General features: G+C 34.1%; 1 protein-coding gene across 2 annotated transcripts in view; it reads left to right on the top strand.

The window, feature by feature from the left end:
* Nucleotides 1-59: 59 nt before the first annotated feature.
* Nucleotides 60-19,900, top strand: part of LOC132907346 (caskin-1) — a 51,908-nt gene continuing 32,067 nt past the window's right edge. The window contains exons 1-2 of one of the 2 annotated variants that reach the window (XM_060960359.1): nt 60-510; nt 6,792-6,908. Coding sequence is in view for 1 of the 2 variants with exons in the window: in XM_060960358.1 (XP_060816341.1) it covers nt 495-510 (16 nt within the window). In the remaining variant the exon portion in view is untranslated. The remainder of the gene's footprint in view (nt 511-6,791; nt 6,909-19,900) is intronic. The other variant, XM_060960358.1, reaches the window with a different exon arrangement.

Here is a 19,900-nt window from a genome sequence, read left to right as displayed (position 1 = left end):
GATTTATCATTACCGGTTGGTCGAGCGCTCTGGCGGTGGCATTGGATACTAGAGGACGACAGTGCTACGTGAGAAATCGTGATGGAGTAGTTTATACCCTGTTTGGTCGCCGTTTCTCACCCGCGTTCAAGTACGTTTAAAATTACCACACATTCGGTCAGTGCATCCGTCGGTCGCCGCATAGAGAGAATCACTCTGATCGCGGTTAACAGTATGTCAGTCATTCTCGAGGCGACTGGTTACTTATTCGTGTTAACGTAACAGGGAAAAGTACGGTGTCGGAGGAGGCAGGTTATCTTCTTTGTTCGAGAAAAGCCTCATCAGTGGGCAATGGCGCGGGAACCTTACGTTCCAGAATCGGTGTGTGCATGGCGTAGGTGATGATCGGTGTTTGTACATGTGGCATGGTGTTTATAGCGAACAGGAAGATTTACATACCTCGCTGGATTGACCACCTCGTCGGTTTTTGGATACGAGCCGTGTCGTGAGCCGCCATGAGGCGCATTAGCGGTAAGCCAAATACGTTCTTAAGCCATCTTAAGCGATATTTTTTCGATACGAATCGACCATCCACGTCTAATCTTATAGAAAAGCATTGTCTACGTTTGTTAATCGAGTGGCATCACAAAGAATTCCTCGAAGAAAGGATATGTATATTAGAACGTGATTTTCAACTTCTTTGCGAGGTTGCGCACGCGCTCATTTCGCTGTTTGCCAATTATTTCACATTCTAAACGTACTGATTTTTAAATTTATTATAAATCATATGTAATATCGGATGAACTTCTATATTTGAATACTGGGAAAGAGTCGAAGTTATTGGAGTGACGTTATGATCTATTGGATGGATTAACTCAGTGGTCAAACTATACTCACTGCTACATTTTGCATTAAATCGTTAAGCTTTACGTAACTGTTTACAATACGTTTAATGTTTCACACGTTTTCGAGCCACGTATCGTTGTTTGGTTAACTTTGTCGTTTAGAATAAGATACATGTACCAAAGATGGTAAAAGAAAAATTATAACCGGTTAATAAGTTTCCTATTTGATCACTAGATTTGACAATATTAAGACTCATCTATCATTGAAAATTACTCATATAACTTTTCGAGTCACAATTAAAACAGAAAGCGGCAAACAAATTTGAAAATGTTGTATAGAATGGAAGATAATAAATCCTCAGGTGTTTTTAATCTATGGTCTACAGAATTGGCGTAGGGAATAATAAAGCTAGAAAGTGGAGTTGCTTGTAACCAGCAAACGTATTTGAACCTTTCCCCTTCTACTTGAAAGAAGCTGCTTGAATATTTTCGCATTCGTAACATTGAGCGAAATACAAGGTTCGTTTTCTGGAGCAAATCAGGCAAATGGAAACATAAAAATGTATTTCTGTGATTTCTGTTTTGTGACAGTCTTTTTGGTGTATGTGCGATTTGAAAATTGTCGCTAACTATTTGGTCAACATTAGAACGTATAACATAATAATCCTTTTTTTTTTAAGTTTATTTTGGTTTTTTTTTTACAATTTGTCCTGAAGGACATTTGGTAAAGTGTTATATCTTATTGGTAAAAAAAATAAAATAAAATAAAAATAAATATAGCATGTGGATGGCTACCCCCAGCGGGGTGCCATCTTCGTGTTTGCTAGGTTATATCTTTTATGATAACATAATAAATGCGGGAATTTTGAATTCTTAAAAACTACTTGATTCTATTTATTTTCTTATTTTGGTATTTTAATTAATATTCGGTATTAATTAATAAAATAAATTGTGCGTGATATATATACTGTTCATAAGAGAATCTTTATGTACTTCTCATTTTATACATTGAATGCAATGTAATAGTAGATTACATGTAGAATAACAGTATTTCTTGAAACTATCAGGAAGGTGTGTCTTCACTGTGAACAAATTTCATTCAGAAATTTCGCTCAAAGATTCTGTTTATCTTTTTATCTCCTATACATTATTAATCAGAAAAAGAGTTTTTATTTATAATGTGCACATACATGCATTGCAACATTTTTTTTGAAATATATAAGAAACAGTAAAGGAATCTTTAGAAAAATACACATAAAAAGTAACATACAGAAAAGAGTTGTTCTTTTAATTATTACCGCGAAATCTCCACGAGTGATTCATAATTAATTTCTTATTATTTCATATTCGTCTTGCATAACACTAAATGTACGCTTTGTTCGGTTAATTTATGTTCCTATGCGCGTGCCTGAATTATCATTTGCGATTAAACGAGCCCCCTTTGATTGTATTACATCGCGTTTGCATATAACGGAACGTCCAATTTATTCTCTCGCTGCGATGTCTTAAAAAAATATCGAGGCATGTACATACAACGTTACAAGAAGTTGACAAAATTAAGTTTCAACGAATCGATGCACTTTCAAACATCAGCGAAAACGTAAAAAGATGTTAGCTATTTTTCTGTACGTCCTTTCCTCTGTACTTTCTCCTCTATATAAAAACAAATTTACACAGAGAAATAAGAGTTTCTAGTGTGCAATTATCCAACAGCTATCTCGAATATGTGATTTCTTCGATTCGGAAGAAACGAACGTAGTTATCGATTCGTTATAGTTCGATATTAGCCGTTTGACGAAAGAATTGCGCGATTGGAGGGGAGGATGAAAGATGATCGGGAAGGTGGGACTAAGGCGAGGAGGTGTAGAACAGAGTAGGAGGGACGAAAGTATATAGGAAGAGACGGAGGTGAAAAAAAAGTAAAGAAAGATGGAAAGAAACGTGGGACTACGTTTATCAGACTTTTTTCATCCACGTTGTCGAATGTCACTTTCGGAATATCCAGATCTGCCAATGTAAGCAAATAAGTAATTTGTTAATCGTGTAAATGAAGTTCGTAACCGGGTTATTCGTTTTGACTGAAAATTTGTATAATTATGGAATTGATTAACGATGACAAATCGATTTTAAATCAGCTTAGTTTTGGTTTTCGCGAGGGATGTAATTTATTTATAAGAAAATAGGAACTGTGGGTTTGTAGCGCAGTAGGAAACGGAAAATTTGTAAGTTTGAAGAAATTTTCGTGTCTAAAGGAGTAGTTAATTTGCATTCTCCGGTTACCAGACGAACCGATCAGATTAATTGGAAACTTTTATGGGAACGAAATTAATAATGAAAAAATAACCAGCGTGCTTCGACGCTAGGATCCTGTATAAGGTCAATTCGACATAGTTTGATATAATTCTTCGTGTTATTTTTATAATATATTCGATTATTTGCTCGATAAACTGTATATAAATTGTATATAGATTGTATATAACTTGTACATAGAGTATTCCTGTATCATTCCCATCATTGTTGTAAAGATGCACTTTAATTTAATTATTTTATCGATGGTTGTACCAAATATTGTGGTTATTGTATCCGTACGAAATGATTGTCATGTTTCTTTCTTTTTCTTTTTTTTTCCGTGAACATTTGTTGATATATTTGGCGAATTTACGAAATTTATTCAAGGGCGGGAAAAATTGTATATTTCAATTTATTTATTGAACTTGGTTCTTGCTTTGAAAATACATCTTTTAACTCTCCTTATGTTTTAACTAAAAGTAGGTTACAGTGACATCCTGTTCGAGAAGCGCACTTTTTCTCTCTCGCATGCAAGAGCACATTAAGCAAAGAAAAAAGAAAAAGAAAAGAAATATGTATTAAGTTACCGTATAAGAAGTCGAGTCGCTAACCCTTGAACTCTTAGAATATATTTTCCTTTATCATTTCCTGCAACGATTATTTACAAGAGTTTCATTACAGTTAGCACGATGTTTGATTGGAAAACTAAATATTATAGAGCCGTATTATAGACGCTACGTGCTTCATAAAACTCGATTTGGACCGAATAGCTTATGTATATAATGCGCTACGTGTCGTATTCATACATTTAAAAAAGTAAAACCAGTCCTTTATTTTCCTTACAGCTTGCACTTCTTGGTCTTCTTTGAAGACCGTGAATTATTCATGAAAGTCTCTTTTTTTCTTCCCCCCTTCCTCCCTTATACCCCTTCTGTTGAAATATTTCATTTTAAATTCTCGTTGAAATATTTCTAACCGGTCTTATATTATAAATTATTAAAAACACTTTACGTCGTCCTCACTGAAAATTATTCGAAGTTCAATTTCCGCAATTATGTAGTTATTAAAACGTTATCATTCTTGAGATGAAAGTACACACGTACAGTAGCGGACAAAAGTTTAAGACGAAATGGAAGAAATAAATAATTGATTTACTTTCCATAAAAAATATAAATACGGTGTTCTACTTTTGGTATTAACTAATTGTACATTTGTTTATACACTTACAAAAAAAATTTCATTTTGATATTTTGCTCAGTAGCGAAGTTACAAAAAAAGGAACGAAATCTGTATAATATTTTGTCGGTCAAAAGTTTAAGACTACACAAAAAATATTAAGTTTTGGTAAAAAAATATGCACAATTTTTGTTTAAATTCAATATTTTGTCCAATATCCGTTATTTCTTATCACTTCGGTACATCTTCTTGGCATTGAATCTATTAATTTTTTACATTGATCTACCGTAATATTACTCCAAGCTGTTTCAATTGTAGAGTAAAGTTCATTCAAATTTTTCGGTTTATAACCTTGTACTGTCTTTTTTATGATGCTCCACAAGTTCTCGATTGGATTAATATCTGGTGATTGGGACGGCCACGGCAGCACGGTGATATTTTCTTCTTGAAAAAACTGTTTCACAACCCGAGCCGTGTGCTTCGGATCATTATCATTTTGAAAAATAAAATCATCACTCATATTGTTGCGTGCAAAAGGTAACATTGTGTTCTTGAGTATGTCCTTGTATTGAAAACGGTCCATAATTCCATTGATACGACATATCGGACCAGGGCCGCTTCGAGAAAAACACGCCCACACCATAACGTTGCCACCACCATGTTTAAGAGTTTTTAAAACGCACTGTGTTTTCAAACTTTCGCCAATTCGACGTCTAACGTACCGTACCCCGTCAGAAGAGACGCGACTGAATTTCGATTCGTCAGAAAACAATACCTTTTGCCAATCTTCACTTGTCCAATGCTTATGAGCTTTAGCAAATGCAAGTCGTCTTTTTCGATTCCTAGAACTCAGCAGTGGTTTCTTTTGGGGTTTTCGTCCTCTTAAGTTAAAGTCTTCTAATCTTCTCCTAACAGTTCTAGCACTAATTTGTGTATCGTTTTCATAGTTTATCTCCGCAGCAATATTATTTGCACTACGAAAACGATCCTTTTCGCTCAATCGATGAATCCGGCGATCCATTTTCGGTGTTGTTTTCCGTGGTCTTCCGTTTTTCGGTTGATCGCAATACATGCCTGTCTTTAAACATTTATACCAAGCTTGTTTACAAGCTGTTTCTGACCTGTTCACTATATTTGCTATTTCGGTGAAGGTTTTACTTTGCTTTCGCAGCCTTACGATTTGTTCCCTTTCGTTTTCAAGTAAATTCTTTGATTTACCCATAGTCTGTTCCTACCTAAATGAATTTTAAGCAATAAAAGGTACACTAAACAATGATTTTGACATTCCAGAATCAAAATGTTCAAAAACTGTACTCGTACTCACGTTTTACACAGATCGTCTTAAACTAATGTCCACTGTTTCCAAGTGCTAGGCGGTAACTAACTGTTGTAACTCCTACATTGTTTGTATTTAACAACTGACTGTCTGAGGTTACGAAGGTCAAACATACAGCTACGTTATTCCAAAGAGACAAACCGAATAGAAGAACAATATGCGTATAAGATGTTTGTAATCCGGTTTACAAATCATCGTCTTAAACTTTTGTCCGCTACTGTATACGCATACAAGCAGGCTGTATAAAGTGCTATGTATAAAGTGAACGTTCGAAGATTGATTCACGGATGAAAGTTACAGTAATGTAGTGTACATTTAGACGTTAGCGTGTATTTAAGTGTAATACACGAGATAGAAGCACCTTGTTCGAAAGTCGAATTCGCATATAGAGGAAGAAAGTATATGCTCAATTTATTCAGGCATAGGTGGCATATGTATGATATGTACGTGTACGACGAAGCAGGTACGTTTGCAGTAGCAAACATCAGCGTCGAATTTTTTCGGATGGGCTTTCCATCCACACTTACGCCGACGCTTGTCAGCAAATTATTATAAATACGAGTGGCGACTGAACTTCTTTTAATGATCTTTTCTAAGAAGCATCTACCCTACCATTTGTGTCGTATGTTAGGCCTTAACCCTTTCGTTATGGTAACTTTCAGATTGAGAAGGTTCTTGGTATACGCGCACGCAGGTAAGTTTCATTTAACGCTTCGTACTTTGAAAACTTTTATTATACGATCAACCTGTAACTCCATCGTGACCTTACGACGAAACTTTGTGAAACTAAGGAACCTACGGTGTAATTTGATCCAAGGACCAAGGTTGTGGAATATTTTGCTTTAGAAAGAAAACAGTTACGAATATATGTGTATATAATATATTTGTAAATTGAAACTCTAGCTAGCTTCTTTGTTGCTACATTCTCACTGGTTTACGAATAACAGAAGAGACGTTCTCTCCGCCAGTGAATAATTATGTTGATGTACGCGCGCGCGTTTCATTAACGAAAGGGTTAAAGTTGCATAAATATCTTTACTCGACACGATCCGAGTCAATCGAACGAGTGCCTTCGAGATATTCCTAGTTTCTCCTCTATAATGCCAAGTCGTTTTTGTAGCGCTAATTATATATAGGTGAAAGAACAATGTTTTCCACTATTTCAGGATAATAAGCAGTCACCTGATCTGATCTGTTCATCCCTGCTTTGTGAATGTTGTAATCAAGAACGACGTCTGGTTTTGTCTCTTTGTAACTGGCTCTTCTTGTGACCGCACAACAACGTAAGTTGTAGAAGCTGTGTGGCATGCTAACAGCATCAAACACATCTCTCGCGTCTCTCCATTTTAGGCAGCGCAGGTGCTTTCTTCTTGCAGACAGATTTTTTTATCTTTTTTTTTTCTTTCTCTCTTTCTTTCTTTTTTTTTCTTTTTTTTTTTTTTTTAATATTCCATCTTTAACACGGTTGCTTGTGGGAAGTATTTTTTGTAACCTACTCGTTCAGATAACGAGATACATGTCAAAATAGTTATCCGAGCGTTGTAATGTCTTACAATTAGCATTTCGACTCCCTTTTCTTTCTTTTCTTTTTTTTTTTCTTTTTTTTTTTTATCACACTTTCACTTTAAACGCGTTACATCGGTTATAATATCGTATAACAGTTTTATATTCTACGTTTATCTTCTTTTATATATATATATATATAATATTGATATAATATCGTAATATTTACATAATATATATCGTACAAATTTCTTGTCAGATGGATTTTTCACTTTATATTCTGAAAGCGATATTTTAAAGACTTTCAACTCTGCTACGGTCCTCGAACCTTTTATGTTCCGACTTTGCTTTGCTTTCAACTGCAGACGAATACCTTCGAATGACATTCAATGTTTTAAATACAATTGAAGATCACAGGGAAAGAACATGATAAGTAGATTTTTATTGTCCTTTTTATTTTAACTACGCTTCACGACAGGGAAGAATATGCTTTTTTAATAGCAGCCGGCAGAGAACAGAAAGAGCGTGTTAAATTCAAAGACTCGATTAACGAAGTTTCGTAGAAGTGGAACATACGTATAATGTTACGATAAAGAGCAGTTTTAACATTATGAAAACATATTTCGTCGTAAAATCAAAGGAACAGTTCTAGTAACCTTCCCTGTAGTCTTCGGTTGAAACGAAAGATCAATAACAATTCTCTCGTATCTTCCGCAAACTTAGAAATTTTCTATCGCTGAAATAATACGATTCGGTCGAAAACGTGCCGAAGGATACAACGGAATTAATTAACGTTATGTAATTGTATGACAATGTTTTCTTGTACTTGTAACGCGTTATTTTATTATTATTTTTTTTTTTTTAATATCGCTTCTGGCGTATAAATGAAAAATCTAAATCTGGCCAGAAACTTTTCCACGTTATTGTGTATACGTATGTATATATATATATATATACACACACACATATATATATATGTGTGTATTGAGAATTTGTGCAGTTTCCGTTATTCTTAAGATCGAAGTTTGATAGCACTGCTTTGAAGCGACCACGCCTCATAATCGATGCAAGCCAGAGAATGCGAAGGAACATATAGAGGAATGCGGAATTTTTAGACCGTAATCACCGAGTTTAAGTTTCTTCACCAGGCACTTGTATATTATTAAATGTACAAATTCGTAGATTTTTTACATCGTACATATACACTTTTGTATTTAAAAGAAAGTGTTAGTTGATTTCAATTACTTTTCATTTTTGAATGGTCTCGCTGTTTCACTTGATGTTAAAACGTTAATTAATCGATAGCGATGCAACGATGTATTGTTCTTTTTCAATGTTCTCAGTGCACAGAATTCATCTGCACCCTGTACATTTTTAGCGTTTGATGTCTTTAGGTTTGCTCGTTTCGCTCGTTTTTTTTTTTTTTTAGAATATAATTGTGAAATTTGTTGTTCGTTAGATGCGTTTATCGTTCAACTGGTATCATCGAGCTCGTTTCGATTTGTATTTTGTATTTTACGCGATAAAGGCGATCGGTCGTGATTTATCCTGTAAGATGCGAAACATAAATTGAAATTATGAAACGAAGCGACAATCGAGACGTGTCGTCGAGGTATTGTGAGGTAATGACGGAAGAACAAATTACGAGTTATGTTAAGTAGTCAAACATTTTATACGGAACATGAAAAGAACGGGTAGGCAGCGCGAAATTCAGGCCTCGTCCTTTTAAAACCAGTGAAAGTGAAAACGGTTGCTTCCGGTTCGATTGACACGCAACTCCGAAATTGAATGAAGCGGTGATGAAATTTGTTCAATAACTTAAAACCTACGAAATTCAGCTTCAAGATGCTTTTTTCAATGGACAAAGTTGCTGGATGGATTCTCGTTATATAATTAGTATAACTTCAGTATCATTGGCGATATAATGTTGCAGAATGTGTGGTACACTTAAGCGGAAAGTTACTGTGCGTGCAAAAATAAATCAAACAGGAAAGAGAGTAGATTCCTTTGCTTTGACGCTTCGTTTTCAAGAGAATCGAGTTGAAAAGTTCCTCGACTATACGCACATACATTTGTTTAACTCTAAACAAAGTAAAAATCGTATTGGGTTGGTAAAACAGTCTTTCGTCCAGTTGTATTGGGTTGGCAACTAAGTGATTGCGGATTTTGTCAATACCACCTAATGACAAAATCCGCAATCACTTAGTTGCCAACCCAGTACAACTGGACGAAAGACTGTTTTACCAACAAAGATAAGTGAAAAAAATGTAGAGTAAAATTTTCTCGTTTAAAGTTTCGTTCTCAAGAAAATCGACTTTGAAGTACAGAATAGATGTGATCGGCACTTGGTCGATAGCCACATTGGACACGTTCTTCATCGATAGTTCCCTAATAGAACCGATATTCGATCAGTTTTCAGATTGGGTTTTCTACAAAACGAGGCGTCGAAGAAAGGAAACATAATTTTTTTCTTTTCCTCTTCTTCGATTTCTTTTTTGGTCGTTGTGTACCGTCGATTCTGGGACACTCTGTATACGACTACATAGTTCGAATGCAGACACTGGATAAAGGATGTGCATTGAACGAAAGGTGTATCACATTCCATTGTGTATCGGATTGTACAAAGACGAATACTATCCGTGTCATTGAACAATATACGTCCATTAGCGTCTACTGTTCTTTGTTAACCCGCGCTATTTCCTTTTTACGTAAGCCTATAAGAGATAAAACTATGTAGAACATTCTTTTACAATAAAAATGAGAATATTTTTAGCGATCGTATGTTAAATATATTTAAAAGCATGAAAGTGGAAGTAATGCGTGGTTTCAACACGCGAGGAATTATTAAGGTCAGTGCAAGAATAAATTATGTGAAATGTATTCGAACCTGTACTACCAACAATATAGGGTGTCCCAGCTATTTTCTGTAAAACGATATAAATTAGCAGATTCTGTCAGTAAGAATGAGAAAAAAGTGTATACGTATAGGTTTATAAATGTTCTATTAAAAATTTGCCAGTGTTTTTGTTCGATAAAGCGTAGAAACAGACTAGGGATATTTACTCTATATCCATGTTAAAACGTTATTTAATGTACGAACACTATTTTGACGTTATGAATTAACATTCGTGAGAAATTGATTATGTTACATTTAAGAATTGCTTGTTCATTTCCTTTAATTTCAAGCAATGCGTCATGGACTTTCTTATATTAATCCTTGATTAATAAATTTTTTTCCTTCAAAATTCCCTACATGTAAAAATTCGGTAGCGTGATATCTGGTGATCTTGAGGAGCGAAGAATCGGTTCTCGACCTGTCCATCATTGAGGTTAATGTTCGGTCGACCATTGCGCGAACGAGGAACCAGTTGGTTATTTCGTATTTTTGTTATAATTTCCTCATAAAGGATTTACAGGCCAACATTTATATGACTTTTTCTCTTATTCTTATTTATATACTCATACACGCAATATATATTAATGACAAGTATTTTGCAGTAAAAACTTGCGACACCGTGTATATAGTTTGTATCTACACGATTTATCTGTCATTTGAAGCGTGTATGCGTAACGCTTCTCACTAAACGCTACCTGGGATTTAATAACATGCAGCGGAAGTTGAAACACTTTTTACTCGTTCGTGTTTCAGAAAGGAATCGGCAAAATTTCTCAATTCTATCTAACTCGGTGATTCTAACATCGTGACAGTTTGCTTTGTTCTTTTACTGACATCATATAAGTGACTTTATTCTTTCGAACGAAATCGTGCGAGGTTATCTTGTAAATGAGAAAGGTATATCGTATAAGTTGCTCGAAGCTTTATTAGAAAGTTGTAATATAACATCTTTTCTCCCTTTTTTGTTATATATAAAATATTACATGTAATTAGACTGCAGATACTTATGTAAATTTATATTTTCATAAAGATAACTAAAAGAGTAGAGAGAGAAATTTGTTTCGCTTATTAGATATTATAACGGGCGCTATATTTGGAAAATCTTATATATTTTTCCATGTTATGGATGTTCCATGCATTCCAGCATCTTTAAATTTACCATAAATGCATAGAAATTCCCAGCCTACATATAACGTATCATAACCTATAATTCATTGAATACAGTTATCAGAAAGTGATACAAGCAAGAGTGATAGATACGTAAAATTGATATCTGCATTTCTAGAATCTTTAACAGATTGTAAAATTTATAAAATTGTCCAACCTTTAAAAATATTTTACATCGTACAAATAGTTAACGCACAAACAAATGGAACGTTTAGTATGTTCGAAGCGTCGACTCTAGCGTATGAAATGACAGTAAAGGACCGCAGTTATTTGCAGCATGATTGCTTTCGCGGATTTTTTCAGTCTAAAGGTTCTATGGGTTCGAAACACCAGGTAACACGAGATGATGCCACGTTACCCGAAACGTGGCACAATGTTGCCGCAATATGTCTTGTTTACACGAAAGCCGGTTGGGAAGCGTGGCAACACTGCAAGCCCTCTAGACCTTGCTCTCGTCCACAGCCTTATTGAGCAACACCTGCATAGAATATTTTGCTAAAATTACTTTTTTCTTTTCTATATTTTCTATTTATCCATCTGTGTATTTAATATACACATACAGATATTTATGTATATATGTATATTTTTAGATTAGTTACTATATACTAAATTATACAAATATCTTTGAAGATATTTCTTGGTATTAAGCAATTGTATAAGATAAGTTCGTTTAACGATTTTTTAAAGGTGTATATGTTGGTAGAATTTAGTTAATTTTATTCCTAGATTCCGTAAAGGCAATCTTTATGTTACTTTTTTCTCATGGTATAATAAGTTCTTTCGCGTTATTGAAATGAGTTCAATGACCACGGTTACTCAAGGTTAGTCAAGGTCGTTGCTGTAGACAAAGTGGTCGTAGCGTCTTAATCAATTATTCCTAAATCTGTTTACTTTCGCCTAGAGAAATATTCTAACTATTCTAAATATTCAACTTATAACTGTTGTATAATTTGTTGGAAAATAGTCCCATTTTTTAAATTGATTCCTATATTTTGTGTGTATTACCTAGCAAAAATTTAAATGATTGAAAAATGATTGAATCCTTTATGACAAATATGAATTTCTTTGTAAAAATCTTTATTGAAGTTCTTGTTATGTGGAACCTCGTAATATTGCATTCCAAGTCATTTGTAATACTATTGACTAAAATGTGCAAGTAACAACGATTTAAAATAATTATTATCTATACAACAATTTATTATCTAAAATCAAATCGTTCATTAATTATTAAATTTGGAAACTTCAATTACGTAATGTACATATTCCAATTTTTTGTCTGCTTCATAAAATCACTCGTATAAAATAGAATCGGAGAAGTAATAACATAATTGGTCTGATCGTCTCATTACATATGATTCGTAAGCTATAACGTGAAATGTTGCAGACTAAGTACTTACCAACATGAGCTCGCGAGATGCGTATCTGTTAAGGTCCATTGACTCGTGTTAAATTTACAACATGTCAATTGCTATTAAGTATGAAAGAATAAGATGTCAGTGGCCAGAGAAGCGGAAGTCTCGCAGAGACGAAAAAACATGCGGCAGCTTGACATTTCGTTTAGCCTTGAATTGTTGTCTTAAAAAATACTTCTCGAATATTTCATTATATAATTAATTATGTACGAGTAAAAATTATTTTTAAGCTTTCTTTAAGGACTACGATATTTTCGAAACGTCTGTAGCTTACGTCTCCAGTAACTTTACGCAACATAAAGGTATGTGTAAAAAAAGCATTAAAATTATTGTTTTATTTCAAAATTAAATCAGAGGATTACTAAAACTGAAATTGGAAAATCAGTTTGAATGAAATTCCCATTAAGATAGGTACATAGGAATAAATTTTTGAATTTTCAAATTTATATTAAATTTGATTAAGTTAGCGAGGCAAATATATTTTACGATCCTCATATTTTTAAACAAAATTTTCACGCAAGAATAAAGTAAAATTTCTGTTTGGATACAGCCTATTTTTCTTAACATTCTTACTTAAGCTTTTTTAAGCTCGTGGTTCTTCCCTGCTACTCATTATATCCCCATGCAATTCCGTCTCCTCTCTTTACCGCTTGTTTTTCGCTCTCCCGTCTCGTGTTCTTTCCTGCACTTGTCGCATTCAAACTCGTACGTCAATAACCCAGTCACTTCACAAAGCTTGCCTTTCTTCAATCTTGATTACTACGTTTTCAAGTATTACAAAAAGTATTACATTTGTTTTTGTTATTCTTTGTTTACATGTACAATACCTTCTTCCTTTAATCGTATTTCTGTAGAAAGAAATTTTTCTTCGATTTACGTTCTTTAACATGTTTCTTCTTTTTAATATTTCTCAATTTATATAAGATATTTCGTCTACACAATCGATAGATTATATTAGAAAATTATACCAATTGTCAATATTAATTATATCGTTATGCCTGTGTTAACTTATTGGTATACTAATTCTATCGCACTAAACGCTACTAATTACTATTAATTATCACTTTTTTCCTGCGTATACAATTTTCCTTATCCTCGTTTAGGCTTTCATCGTGTAAAAAGCGCACGATTTAATCGTTAAATTATGTTCTTTCGCTATTTAGTTCATTCATTGTCAATTGCTGTTCTTCGTTCAACAAGAAACAAAGAACATAAATTACTTATCAAGATAAAACATGATAAAACATGACGTTCTATTCAGAATTTAAAGTGAATGCTCGTATCATGCTCCATTCTTCGATAAGATATCTCATTGAAAACAAAGAATTACAAAAGATTTTCAATGAAAAATATTACATATATATTACATATATTACATATTTTTAAGATTCGCGATTTGAATACAGGTATAGCTTGCACGTAACAAAAAAGAAATTTATCGATCGTAATTGCCGTTCAGTTCAACCCGTTCACGTCCGTCCTTGACAGGATGTATCTGGATGAACGTCCATCCTGATATCTTATGCAAATTACTCGATCCAGTCATGAGATTGGATTTTATCTTCTTCTGCGCTTGCCTTTCAGTCATGTTGCATCCTTAAGGCTGCTTTAAACATTGATTTATCTTTTAAACGCGTTAACCTCGTACTGTTATTGTCTACGAAGAAAATTCCAAAAGAGATGATCACAAATCGCATAAAATGTTACAAGTCAATTTATCTGAAACATGCGGCGGAATCTGTTTCTTTTTATTTTTTTTTTTCTTCTTTTCTTTTAACGTTGGAAAATTCTCTGACAAGACTTTATATGGTAGAGGATACTATCATCTAGTTTCCACTAGCAGATAACAGGAACAATTTTATCATTTTTTCTACACCTCTATCTAATGTACAGTTTATTGTGCATCAGTGCTATTTGCTTTCTTTATACTCCACGTAGTATCGTAAATTGTATGTAAAGTGCAAGATAAACTTTTTTTTAACGCTTATACCTTGGTTTTTGTACATGTACAAATTCTCAGATTGTGTACCAAAGGAAATTTCGTTGGTCTTATATCGAATATATACTGTGTGTATACTAAATTATACAAGGTGGTCCACTTAAATTTATCACCAGGAATATCTCGCTCGTTTTTGATAACATTAAAAAGTGTTTCGTGTACAAGTTAAGCAGTATCGAGAGGCACATCATTTGGCATGATCAGTCTTCTCGTGGGAGAACAAGTAGAGGACATACGAAGGTCACCGATGTTTTTTTAAATGTAATTTTCTCTGTAAAAAAGTATTAACCTACTTCTGTCGAAAAGCTATTACTTTAGGACATATTTTCGTTTTAATTTTTGAAATTTAACGTATGAAAACCAAAGGCAAAACACGAGAATAGCGCTTCGCGTCTTTCCTTGTCTTCTATACTATAAATTTGACAAATTAGTGAAATTCTGCTAAAATAAAATAGGTTAACATTTGTTAAAATAATATAAGTTCAGGATATCCGCTGAGCTAATAATTTTTTGACACAAATAGCTTAATACCTTCTTGTAGAGAATGTAACGAGATAAGAATGTATAAGATAGCGTATTAAAAAATGTGTGACCCCACTTATAAAAACATCGCTCCACGCCTAACAACCTTCACATGTCCTCTGTGCGCTCACATACGGAAACACTAATCGTGTTAAATTATATCCCCTACGAAAACATTCGACTTGTATACATTTTCTTAACACGTGAAATATTTTTTAATATTATCGATATTTAACATTTTTTAATATCATCGGTATTAAACGTATTTTAATATTATCGAAAATAATATCAAGATGTTCCAGTTAATCGATAAGATGAAGTGGGCCATCTTGTACGATAAAATACACTCGAGGAATGATTACAAAAAATTTAGCGAGATATCTGGTGAAATTTCACTGAATAGAGCCAGCATTAAACCGTGTTAATACGTAACACGTTACAATAGACAAATGTCTGGGAATCGAGTAATTCTTAACTAGGGTTATGACGCAAAATATACAAATATCATTTAACGTAGTAAACTACGATGCGGGTTTATCGTCGAGATAAAAAGTCTAGTTATCTTTCATAAAAGTTAGTACTCCTCCAGTTTCATTTCACTGTGTAGGCGTTTAAGCGTGCACGAGATATTAGATATCTCTTTTTCTGTACGTAACTATGAAAAAAAAAAAAAAAAAAAAAAAAGAAAAAAAATGAAACTCAATTCAAGTTTCTTAGCGAGACAACGGCAAACAGCGCCACGCGTAAGACAACACAGTCCACTTATATTCATTGTACTATTTAGGTCAATTGAATATAGTGTCACGTGCTCCTATACAATTCCGCGTTCATCTTAAGGTTTTTCCTTTCTTTTTTTTCCTTTACAATGAAAACGCGATACGAACGTTATATTACATGGAATACATCGACAGAAGTTGCGATGTTTCACGCTTGCTCGAGCCTATTAGGAAAGATAATAAAATTATAGCAACAAATGGAAATTGCTAAATAAACACGTCGAGAGAAGAAAGAAATTCTCTAGCCTCTTGATATTCCATCCAATTGTATCGTATTGCAGAATATTAAATTTTTGTAAATAGTATCAGAATAGTAAATGGTGCGCAAATATCATTGTTACAGGTTCACACGAATGCTGGAAAGTCGAAGCATAAACTTTTAGTACGATATACGATTTATTCTTCGATTCGTATGATTAATGCCTTGAAAAAGGATATTAGAGGTATTTCCTGTTTTTCAAGTAAATAACGCAATAAGAATGAATCGAAGGATACACGCAAGATCATTATGACTTCTCTTCTTTCCTTTTTTTTCCCCTCTTGCCTCCCCCCACCCTCGTTCTTCGCTCCTTTTCATCTTTCTTGCTTTGTCATTTGCACATTCTTGAATTCTAAAAGTCGAGGAATTCCAACGTACGGTAACTACGTCTTACAAACGACTTTTGGAAGGGAAGCACGAAGGTTGCCTCGTTTTATTTACAACGAATAATATTATTACAAATATCGATTAATAAGATGTTAAAATTCTAGTTACAAAGCGTGGTTACCGTTAATACGATAATTATCCGCGTCCATAAAGGAAATTCAATTATACCGTCCTTCTACTTAAATCGGATTAACAACCTACCTCAATGAACATCGTGTTCGAAACTAATAACTGTTCGCCGTGATTTACAGGTATATATCTTCAATACGGAGTATATATCGTGAAATTCCATTCCCCTGAGTAGAGAATCCCCTCGACATCTTATCTTCTTTCGATTAAGATTCTTATCTTGGCCTGTTGCCTCGGTAGCTCTTTAACTTAGCTGTAATCATTTGTCGGCGTCCGTGTATTTTTCCTCTCACTTTTCTTCCACCTTTTAGGACTGATTTCAAGATAATCAGCCCAAGTAGCGTCTTCCCCGTTCTTCTCCCACTGTTGTTACCATACTAATCTGCTCTCCTAACGAGGGTCCATCTTTTCATTCTCTTAGGCTTCTGTTATCCAGTGCAGACGTATTTCATCTCTCGGTTATCGCAATTCATTTAGGTTCACTTTAGAACGCTTTGCGTTAAACTTAAGCCGCGGTAGAATCGACATTTTTTTGTGTAAAACTAATTTTACGTTGACCGAGGAGAAGGGAGGATCTCATTGGAACCAACTTGTACATCGGAAGGCTTAGACTGAATTTAAATTGTAATTAGATGGTAATTTCTCGGCAGGATACACACAGCGTTTTTTCCCATCCAAGTTTATCAGAGTTTAATTTCCATGCGTTTATCTATTTTGCGTAGTGTCGTAGTTGACAGCATTAATTTTGCGTTATTATAGTTATACTATAATTTTCTCTATTTAATACATTATTGCATCTATTTAAACCGTGTATTTAAACGTTCTTATTTCTTTTTTTTTCTCTGTAATCCATGATGTCTGTTCAATGTTTGCTTTTGTTTTGTTCGATCTTCTTCAAATATTTGTTCTATTTAAATCGTAAACGAAAAAGATAGAAATTATAGTCAAGTAACGTTATACTATTTTTGATACAAGTTTCGTGAATATAGTTATAATATTAAGTACAATAAGATATTGGTTTGGCAACTAAGTGATTGCTTAATTGTCAACCCAATATATCATACAATATCGTTTTTGTACAATACCTTTGCAATATTATTCTCATTGTCCTTTTAATATTCTACCGATGTACAAGCTTTCGAATTCCCATAATTTCGGCTCGGAAATCCTCCGATCACCTGCACCTCGATATCCGATAAATCTTCGACTTTTTTAAATCCACGAGACATTCGATATTGGCACAACCGTGGAAGAAGTTAATGGTTAATTGGCTTATCTTCGCGTATAATTTTATTTGATAAGTTCTAGTTTAACTTCGATGTATACTAATTCAGAACGTGTTTCCTAGCTTTTTTCGAGTTGCTGTTAAGCCGGTGAATACTCTTTTTAATAGCACTTATGGCTTACGATTATAATCTTAAATGCTTTCGTTCATTTCCTGCAGATTTTGAGTTAGCAATTTGTTTTCACCTTTCTCTCTTCTTTATTTTAAGTTTCTCCGAGTTTCTCGTCTTTTGTTCTCTTTGCATCCTTCTACACCTCTGCAACCATTTCTTACCTACTTTCCAAAGATACTCTGCGTACTTACATACGTAGCTTTATTCCGAAATGTAGCACAACTTCTATTCTCTAGTCGTTTAACTGTACATCTTTTGAGACGCTTCCCAAAAATAATTATCACGCGTGTTACTTTATTTATCGGATAAACTTAAACCTGTCTAGTTGGGTCTGTTTTAGGTGCATAATTAATCTACGAAACAAACGTTACACATTATTTGCATGCGGAACCTTCCGATAAAACGTCGATGGAAGATATTTTCAACGAACAGGCTACTAAAAACACTACAAATGTTATACGATTATATTTCTGTTTGTTAAATGTCTTTATTATTATTATTTATTATAATTCTTTCGGCTTAGGATGGCTTCTACTTTACGCCATATTTACATCTATATTATAAATTCAATTTCTCTTCATTGAGTTCGTAAAACCTTGACAAAAGCTTATCCAAAAGAATAATAAAAAATCTTCTTCTTATGAGAGTTTTGCTCGCTTCAGCAGCCAGCTTGATAAAAAATGTATGAGATCTCCGAATAAAACATCTTATCTTGACTATACCAAACATAGAAGATAAAGTACAGTAGTACCCTCTGTTAATGTATGCAACTGAATTAATATCGATGTTGTTATTTGTTGAAAATGACAACGTAAGTTCGCCATCCATATGCAGATGCGCTAGTTACAATAAACAGTAACTAGAAGATTGTTCTAGATACAATCGATAGATTTAAGATGTTCTTCCGTTTTTATCCCCAGTCCATGTAAGAATATTCAATAAAGGTTTTTCGGCTCAGAACGGTGTGATAGATTTATCCAAAGAATAAAATAATAGCTATTGCGATCCTACCTCTGAATATAGAAATAACATTATTAATATTCGAAGAATAATAGTAATTCGTTGAATAAATGTAACGTCAATCTGATTTGCATATCGGCAAATATCCAACTTCCCTCACCCTTCGTTCGTCGATACGTATCTTTTCTAAATTTCTAATGAGACACTGGTTCGCTTCTATCCACACACTGGCCGTGTTTGAATTTCGATAAAACCAGCTTATTACGATTGTGCACGTACGACGGTTTAGCTGTATCGGTGTCGTTGGAGCCAGCATTTTCTACCTAACATTTGCATTTATTTTTATCAAGAACGCAAGCAATATCCCTTATCTCGATGCGAATCGAGCGTTCCTTTGTATTTACGACGTGGATGCTGAATCGGCGGATTTGCGAGACGCAAGGGAAGCCACTAATGATTTCCATCGTTTCTTTACGTGCATTCGTTGTAAGTAAGCTATAATAATACCGCCGCGAGAGACTCCTCGTCGCTAAGGTGCTGGAGAAAAGCGGTGGGGTCCAGACCTTTCCTTAACAGTACACACGCTCTTCAGTCTCTGTTTCTCTTCGCGGCAATTATTTGTCCGGCCATGTTCAACCGGCGGATGACTCTCCGTGTATAATCTCGCGTCTTTCTATGAATACGTAGTCTGTCTTCGTACATCGAATATGTAACGTCATGATTTCTAAGATCTTCAAGTATTTGCAAAGTAGAAAAAAGTCTGAAGATCAGCGAGATCGATCGAAATCTTGTTATCGAAATTTCTTCTATACGACGCTTAAATAAATATTCCTGGAAAGCTAAACCAATGGTGAAATAAAATAATGGT

Source organism: Bombus pascuorum, chromosome 5 (assembly GCF_905332965.1).
Source record: "Bombus pascuorum chromosome 5, iyBomPasc1.1, whole genome shotgun sequence".
Taxonomy (NCBI): Eukaryota; Metazoa; Arthropoda; class Insecta; order Hymenoptera; family Apidae; genus Bombus; species Bombus pascuorum.
The sequence above is the reverse complement of the archived record's forward strand: the minus strand, read 5'-3'. Positions and strand labels throughout refer to the sequence as shown.